Below are 8,376 nucleotides of genomic sequence, written 5' to 3' on the forward strand. Positions count from 1 at the left end.
GGGGGACTGGGGGCTGGCAGTGGGGCCACCCAGGAGCAGGGCGGCCTGTTTGGTCCCAAGGGCTGAGTTCCCCCTTGCAGCACCCCCCCTTGGAGCCCAGGGTTAGGGTCTGCAAGGGCTGTTGGGGGGGGGGGGAGACACTGATGTCTGCAGGTGTGTTCCATTTGTTAGGAGCAGGACTGTGCATTTCCACTGTGCTAGAAAACGCATGGGGAAGAGCAGGGCAGGTGCTGCAGAGCCAGCTGTGTGCTCCCACGGTACAGTTCTGCCTGGTGCTGTGTGTGAGCCTGAAGCAGGCGAGGTGGGGATGCCCGGAGTAAGTGGCTGCTCAGAGGGAGCTGTGCCATGTGTCCCTTGAGGGTTTTCTTCGTTTAAGGGTTTTATGGCTTTAATCAGATCTCTGGCTTAAGGAGATCCCAGCGCCTGCACAGGATCTGAGTCAATGAGAGCAGGCAGAGCTCAGAGCTTCATCCTTTTTTGGGACCCCCCGGGCAGCCCAGCTCCCCCAGCACTTTGCTGATGGACTGAGTAGTTTTTCTCGCATAGGGAAAGTGGGGAGACCAGGCTGCCAAGGGGAAAGGTGTGCCTTGCACAGGGTGGTATTGCATCTTTTCCACTGCTCTTTATTATTCTTTCTCCCTTTTCTTCTGCTTCTGCCCTGCTGTTCCCTTTTCCAGGCGTTCCCAGAGTTTCCAAGCACAGCCCGTGCTGACACTCGTGACTCAGTGTCCGCAGCTCTGCCCTGGGCTCACCGCTGGCAGCTGGCTCAGAAAAGCCCCGTGCACTCAGCGACACAAAGATCCCATCCCCTGCTGATCCCCAGTGGGGGACATGGGAGTCTGGGTGCTGCCGACCCCAATGATCAGGGGCCGCGGGACCTTCCCACCCCATAACCACCTCTCTCCCCTTCCTTGCAGGTCACGAGGTAAAATGAACAAGATGAAAAACTTCAAGCGGAGGTTCTCGCTCTCGGTGCCTCGGACGGAGACCATCGAGGAGTCGCTGACGGAGTTCACGGAGCAGTTCAACCAGCTCAACAACCAGAGGAACGAGGGTAAGGGGCTGGGGCCTGGAAAGCTGCTGCCCCCACTGCCCGGGCTGCTTTCCCCATGGAGGTATTGGGATTAGCAACACCTTGTCATTAAATCTGTTCTGAAGAGAGATTTACGCCCGCGGGGGGAAAGGTGTTTGCACAGGGAGATGACACATCTCTGGTTAAGGTGGGGAAGTGTGAAACTGGGGGGATGCCCTCCCCCTGCCGGACCCCCAGCCTCCATCCTGCTGCAGGATTCAAGGCGGTGGGTTCAGAGCAAGGCTGGGGCTGAGCTGGGGGCTGTGGGGACAGCGAGGGAGAGGCTGAGCCCCAGCGGATCACGCCGTGCTCGGGCGGGAAGAGAGCAGAGAGCTGTCGGCAGCAAACCTGGCGGAGCCAGGCCCCGTTCACCCAGGGGGAGCTCAGTGCTGCGGGTGCAAGGCCAAACTGCCTGCAGCGTCACGGCGTGTGCTTTGCCACCTCCTCCCAAAGCGGCCCCGGCGTGGGCTCATGTGTCAATGCTCTGGGCTCCGCTCGGCTCGCGCTCGTGCTTTTTTTCCCCTCGCCCCGCAGCCACAGTTGCTGGAAACTTTTGCTGCAAGCAGAGGCCGTGATGTTACGGCCTGGCACTTGCGCCTGCCCCAGCAGGGAGGGATGGGACGGGCTCTGCTTCAAAGAGGAGATGCAGAGGCTGATTTCGAGCTCCCTTTCCTCGCTCCTGCAGCTCGTGCCACTCCTCGGATCCCCGCAGACGCCCCAGCTGCTCTCAGCAGCACCGCTTCACACCCCACCCCTCGCACCCCAGCGAGCAGCTGGGGCTATAATTAGACTCGAGCCCTTAATTAGACGCGCAGAAGCCGTGGGGATAACATGGTGCAAGGCTCAGAAAGCCATGGGTGCTGACAGCTGCTGCTGCTGTTGCCCCCCCCCGGGGGCTGCTGGGTGCTGGGCTGGCTGAGCCTGAGCTCGTTACCTGCGCCGTGCCAGCTGAGCTGTGCTGGAGAGGCAATTTCCCTGTTCTTCTGCTTTAATGAGGCTTTGGTCACAGCACTTCCTCTGCAAACCAGCGTGTGCAGCAGCTGCCTGTCCTCTCCCTTTCCGTCTCTCTCTCCTGAAGGAGACGGGGAAGAAACAGAGCGAAGCCAGAGGTGGCTGAGCTGGGGTTGAGGGGGCTGGGTAGAGGCTGGACCAGTGCTTGGCAGCGTGCGGGGTGATCAGATCACCCTGCACGGAGCTGGGGATGCAGCAGGGTATGGGACCCCCCCGCCCACAGCCCCACGTTGCAGCCAAGCCCTCTGCCATAGCCACGTGCCCACTCCTCCTCCCCCCTGGCTGATGTCCCCTGGGATGTAAATGTCCCCAAGAGTCACCTCCATGGTGCCCCTCATCTCAGCCGTGCGCCTGAGCCATCTCCTGGCTTCTCCCTTATGGCCCGGAGCGCTTCACCCAGAGATCAGCACGTTGGGTTTGTTGGGTTTTTTTTTTTTGGTTTTTCTTTTTTCCTTTTCTCACCTCACACAGCACCATGGCAAGCTGTTTTCGGGTTCTGTTTTCCCTCCAGCATCAGAGCTCGTAGGTTGTCAGCGCTCCTGGGTCATGGCTGCCTGTGCTCGGGTGTCTCCACGTGTCCCCGGGGATGCAGAGCCCAGGAGACTTGGATGGGATGCTCCAACGGAGCGTGCGGTGCCTGGAGCAATGGGAAAAGATGTGCACTTCCACGGGTGGACCCACGGCCTCCTCCACTGGGGTGCGGTGGGGGATCCCCAGCCCTGTGCTCTCCATCCTCCCATTCTCACGGCCCTGCTGCCAGCCGTGGGGGCTGGTAAAGGGAGGTTTGGGAGAAGCAGAGCCAGCGAATGGAAAAGCAAACAGCTTCCCAGTGTGGGCACATCCTGACCCAGGCAATGTCACCCTTGGGGAGTCCAACGCAGCCTCGGGGTGTCCGATGTGCCCCCACCCTGCCATACATCTCCATTGTACCGCAGCCTTTCCTTGGGTGGAAGAAGAGCCCTGGGTTAAGGAGAGCTCTGGGCAGTGTCTGATCCTTGACAAGGGCCTGCACCATCTCTGCATCCTCAGAGGCCAAACAAGGGCTCACGCAACGGCATAAATCAGAGCCAAGTCTGGCTGTCGGAGCACAGGGCCATAAAGCAGCAATGCTGTGTGGGAGGAAGGAGGATGGATGAGCGATCCGAGCGCTGCCCTGCCTCGAAACAGCTTCGAGAGGAGAGCTCACACTTAGCAAAGTAATTAAAAGTTCTGAGTCGTGCAGGCAGCGAAGAGTTCTGGCCCCTTTCCTTGGGAGATCAAAGCTTGTTTTGGCAGAGGCAGGGTTTAAATGTATTTATAGTTTAAAAAAAAAAAAGAAAAAAAAAAAAGAGAAGCAAGCAAGAAAAAAAGAAGGCAGAGGCAGCTGCCGCGTCTGCGGTCTCGCTTTAATTTGCTTTGATATCCCATGCAGCCTCATTACTTGCAGGGTGTCAGGGCTCCACACAGAATGCTGAGCAGAACGGAACAGGCCCCTGTGTTTGCACGCCCGTCTGATGCTGCTGTAGGTGGAGGGAGGTGGCACTGAGCCAGGGGGTGCAGACACTGCTGCTGTTTGCTGCTCCTGGTTGCTTGCTGCATCCTTGACCAGGGCACTGGATTTGCGTGCTTACGGCCCAGCGCGAGTTCACCCAAACTGTCTTTTAAAGAGGGCGAGCTGAATTATGATCGTTCTGATGTTATACTTTGGTTTTGGTTCAGAGAGTTTGCTCAGGACGTGGGCAAGGTAAAAAGGGTCGATCCTGTTTAAGGGATCCGTGCTCCCTGTGGTTAGTGCAGGGCAGGGTTCCTCGCTGTGCCTGCACAGATGGCCAGAAAGGGACAGGGACCAGAGCCCTGCAGTGCTCCTGGGGGAAGGGGTGCTCTGTGCCTCCCTGCCCACCCCTGCAGAACCTCCTGGCAAGGTTTCAGCTGCTCCCAGCCCCACTGGCACGGGCTGCACCCCCACTATGTGCATAGGCTGTCTGCAAAGGAACCCCGCATCCCTTAGCTCACCAATCCCCTTGTATACAGTGACCATGGCAGGAAACTGTGTTTTTTCCCAGGTCACTTGCCTGTCACCTCTCATCCATCAGATGAGCAATGAGCAGCCAGATCCCAGCCCTCCCTCCATAGCCAGCCATCCCCTTCCATCCTCAGCAATGAGATCATCTCTGGCTGCAGAGCACACGGGGACCAGGCGCCCAAATCTGCATTAGGCACAGAGAGGGATGGCCTTCATCCCAGCACTCCCAGTAAGCTCTGCCTCCCCTCAAGCAGCCTCTCTGGAAGCAGCCCCCTGGGAATGGGGGAAATGCACTTCCTACCTACCAGCCATTAATTACCAGCCATTAATTACCGAGTGGGGAGGCGTAAGTGTGAGTCTCGAGCTGGAGACCAGGGGGAGCTCAGTGCCTCACTTTGCTCTGATTTTTCGCTCCTTTTTGGGTTCCTTGGGCTCAGTGAGGCTTCACACCTGGAGTCCCAAGAGAAGAATGATTTTTAGAGGTCGCTTTGGTTTTCAAGGGAGCTTCTGTGTTGCTCAGGGCGGTGTCTGGCTAAGTGCAGCGGGTTGGAGCAGGATGGAAAAGGACTTCCCCATGGTCCTGGCTCCTCTCTGGACCTCCCTGCCCCACTCCCTCCCTTTTCCCCAAAGCAAAGCGTTCAGCGCCTCCGCTGCCTCCCAGCAGCTCTCCCTTCCTTTCTCTTCGTCCTCAGACCAAGGGCACCTGCCACTGGGACACCTGGGCAGGGACATCGGAGCCGACCCTGCTGCCATCTCCCCGCCTGACGTGGGGGGCCAATCCCCGATGGCCGTGCGCTACCGCAGCAGCACCCAGCGCCGCTTCTCCACGGAGGCAAGTGCTGGGGTGAAGGCCCCGCAGGTGTCACCCCGCTTGCTGCCCCACTGACATCATCGCTCCTCCTTTCCCCCGGTGCTTTCCTCACCTTCCCCTCTGCTCTGTCTGCAGGATGTCAGCAAGCGCCTCTCCCTGCCCATGGACATCCGCCTGCCCCCCGAGTTCCTGCAGAAGCTGCAGATGGAGAGCCCCGAGTTCCCCAAGCCGCTCAGCAGGATGTCGAGGCGGGCATCCCTCGTAAGTCACAGAGCAGCATCTCACTTTGTGCATACAAGATGCACGTGCTGATTGCCACCCACCCACGCAGTCCCGTCCCTCTGGTGCAAGCTCCCTTGCACGGAGACTCACGCCGTGCAAATCCCTTTCTGCACGCTCCCAGCGCTACGCATTCCCATGTACCCCGTGCATGCACACACCTGTGCACATGCACACATGCACCTTTCCCCGTGCTACTCCTACGCATGCAAATCCCCAGCCTGCGCCTTGCTCTGCTCGCCTTGCACACACCTGGCTTCCCTCCCAGCCCCACTCCTTCCTGGCGAGAGGTGGAGAACCTCCTACGGTGCCGCAAGTGCTGGAGCCTGTGCTGACGGAAATGCAAATGTGGATAAATAATGAATTACCCCTCGCAAGTTATTGCTGACATTTCAGTTTCTTGACTGCAGAGCATCAGCATACGTAGGAGCGAAATCACAGTGTCCTGTTTGCAAATTGCAAAGACGCGTCCCGCTGCTTGGGAGCACACGGTCACAGCGGGGAGGTCTCAGCAGCACCTTCAGATGTGGCACTTCTGATTGTGAGGAGGGAGGAAAGGAGAGAATGGCAGCTCCAGGAGCCACAATTTGCCCCTGGCTTTGGGTCCCGTAGTGCTGGGAACCAACCCCTGCCATGGGACGTGAGTGACCCCAAGTGACTGAGGTGCTGTCCCGTCCCTGTCCCTACAGAGCTACAACGTGGGGGACCTGCAAGGAGTGCACTGCAGTGATTGCCCATCACTGGGTACAGGTCTCAGCAATACGGCAGCGAGTCCCCGTTCCAAATGGGGAAATGTCTCTCTCACGCTTGACTGGAGGAGCACACAGAAGCGAAGGGAGTTGCAGCAAAGGGCAGCACGTAGGGAAGCACTCAAGAAAAGGGCAGGGCGTTGCCGCAGGGTCCCATGGCGCTGCCCCCACAGAAAGGGCACGGGCTGCTGCAGCCGGCTGTGACAGTGCCCTGATGGATGCACACAGACCCCACGCAGGACGTGAAGGATTGTCCCCACAGCAATCCCTGCCCGGTGTTCCCCATCCAGCCCAGTGACGGTGAGATCCCTCCCAGTGACGTTTTCCTTTTCCTCTTACAGTCGGATATCGGGTTTGGGAAGCTGGAGACGTACGTTAAACTGGACAAACTGGGCGAGGTAAGGAGGTGCTGAGACCCTCGGGGAGGATTTAAAGGAAGCTGGAAGGACAGCTCCAAGTCCAAGGGGCAGCCTAGAGCCACGTTTCGTTAGTTCAGATTAGGTGGGGGTGGGATGATGGTTGGAATAGATGATCTTAGAGGTCACCATAGAATGCAAATGATGGGCTCCAGCCCTTTAGCTTCCAGTGATCCTTCCTGCAGCTGTTATGAAGCATGTCGCTGTCGTGCCACCCCCACAATGGGGCATCCACCTGCACGCCCCCCACGTCCTCTCTCTCTCTCCCCCCCCCCTCCAGGGCACTTATGCCACTGTCTTCAAGGGGCGCAGCAAGCTGACGGAAAACCTGGTGGCACTGAAGGAGATCCGCCTGGAGCACGAGGAAGGGGCTCCGTGCACCGCCATCCGGGAAGGTGAGGGCCCCGGGGGGGGCTTTTCCTACCCCCAGCCCCCCCAGGGATGTCCCACCCGCACGGTGCCCAGGTGGTGCCGTCCCAACCTGCCGCCTCCTGTCCCCGCAGTGTCGCTGCTGAAGAACCTCAAGCACGCCAACATCGTGACCCTGCACGACATCATCCACACGGAGCGCTCCCTCACGCTGGTCTTCGAGTACCTGGTGCGTCGGGGCCGCGCCGCGGTTCCCGCTGGGGGAGGGAGGGAATTGGAGGCTGATGGGTTGCTCCCCGTTGCAGGACAGCGACCTCAAGCAGTACCTGGATAACTGCGGGAACCTGATGAGTGTGCACAATGTGAAGGTGAGCCGGGCCTGGCCATCCCTAGGGGCGTCCCCAGCTTCATGGGGTCACCCCTGGCCCTGTGTCCTTGAGACAGGCTCACGGTGCCTGTGCCCCGCTGCCAACCCCTTGTGCCCCCCCCCAGATCTTCATGTTCCAGCTGCTGCGCGGCCTGTCCTACTGTCACGGGAGGAAGATCCTGCACCGAGACCTCAAACCCCAGAACCTGCTCATCAACGAGAGAGGAGAGCTCAAGCTGGCCGACTTCGGTACGTGGGGTGGGGAGGGCAGAGCGCTCACGGTTCCCTTGGGCAAACAGAGCTGGCAGCGGCTTCCTCACCCCTGGAGAGGAGTGGGGGACCCCAGAAGCAACCTGGGACCTAGTTCTCCAGCAGTGATTTTGCGTGTGCTGGGCTTGCATGGTGTTTCCTACCCCATCGGGAGCATCTCTGCAGAGCGCTGCCCCATCCCCTTGGGGGGGACGCAGAGCTTCAAACCTCTCCTATCACCTCCAGGGCTGGCCAGAGCCAAGTCAGTGCCTACCAAAACGTATTCCAACGAGGTGGTCACGCTGTGGTACCGACCCCCCGACGTCCTGCTGGGATCCACCGAGTATTCCACCCCCATCGACATGTGGTGAGGCTCCGCGGGGCGCTGGGCTGGGTGCTCCCATCCTTCCCATGGGATGGCACCGCACACACCGCGGGCGCTGGGCTCTCCCCGGGCTGTTCTCTGCGTCCTCCGCGGCTCCGTCTCTCCGGAGCAGGGTGGATGGGCGCAGATCCGCGGGGCTGCGGCTCCTGGAGCCGATCTCCCTCTGCCCTGCCGTGTGCGGGGGGTGTGGGATGTAGCGGGGAAGGGGGGGGTCGGTGCGTCCCGTGCCGTTGCTTCCCGTGCCTTTCCCTCTCGCTTGATGCCTCTTTTCCGCCGCTGCCGCAGGGGCGTGGGGTGCATCCACTACGAGATGGTCACCGGGCGGCCCATGTTCCCCGGTTCCACGGTGAAGGAGGAGCTGCATCTCATCTTCCGGCTGCTGGGTGAGCGCGCTGCCGTGCGCCGTGCGCCCGCGCGAGGGCAGCGGTGACAAAGCAGAGCGCGGAGCTCCGGGACCCGAGCGCTCGCGTGTCCCCGTGGGGAGGGGAAGAGAAGCGCCGGGACGGTGAAGCCGTCGTCCCCGCAGCAGGTGACACGTTCCCCTCTCCCCCGCTCCCAGGAACGCCGACAGAAGACACCTGGCCGGGGATAACGTCCAGCGAAGAGTTCAGGGCGTACAACTTCACGCAGTACCGAGCGCAGCCGTTAATCAATCACGCCCCGAGG

General features: G+C 60.2%; 1 protein-coding gene across 2 annotated transcripts in view; it reads left to right on the top strand.

Annotated features, from left to right (window-relative positions):
- CDK18 (cyclin dependent kinase 18) overlaps window positions 1-8,376 on the top strand; it is a 25,718-nt gene that overhangs the window by 14,041 nt on the left and 3,301 nt on the right. For both annotated transcript variants that reach the window (XM_021377319.1, XM_021377318.1), the window contains exons 2-12: window positions 918-1,054; window positions 4,778-4,917; window positions 5,032-5,157; window positions 6,266-6,322; window positions 6,621-6,735; window positions 6,844-6,938; window positions 7,015-7,077; window positions 7,202-7,325; window positions 7,572-7,692; window positions 7,996-8,093; window positions 8,270-8,373. In XM_021377319.1, coding sequence (XP_021232994.1) covers window positions 931-1,054; window positions 4,778-4,917; window positions 5,032-5,157; window positions 6,266-6,322; window positions 6,621-6,735; window positions 6,844-6,938; window positions 7,015-7,077; window positions 7,202-7,325; window positions 7,572-7,692; window positions 7,996-8,093; window positions 8,270-8,373 — 1,167 coding nt within the window. In that variant the 5' untranslated portion in view covers window positions 918-930. The remainder of the gene's footprint in view (window positions 1-917; window positions 1,055-4,777; window positions 4,918-5,031; window positions 5,158-6,265; window positions 6,323-6,620; window positions 6,736-6,843; window positions 6,939-7,014; window positions 7,078-7,201; window positions 7,326-7,571; window positions 7,693-7,995; window positions 8,094-8,269; window positions 8,374-8,376) is intronic.

The sequence above is a fragment of the Numida meleagris genome, chromosome 25 (assembly GCF_002078875.1).
Source record: "Numida meleagris isolate 19003 breed g44 Domestic line chromosome 25, NumMel1.0, whole genome shotgun sequence".
Taxonomy (NCBI): domain Eukaryota; kingdom Metazoa; phylum Chordata; class Aves; order Galliformes; family Numididae; genus Numida; species Numida meleagris.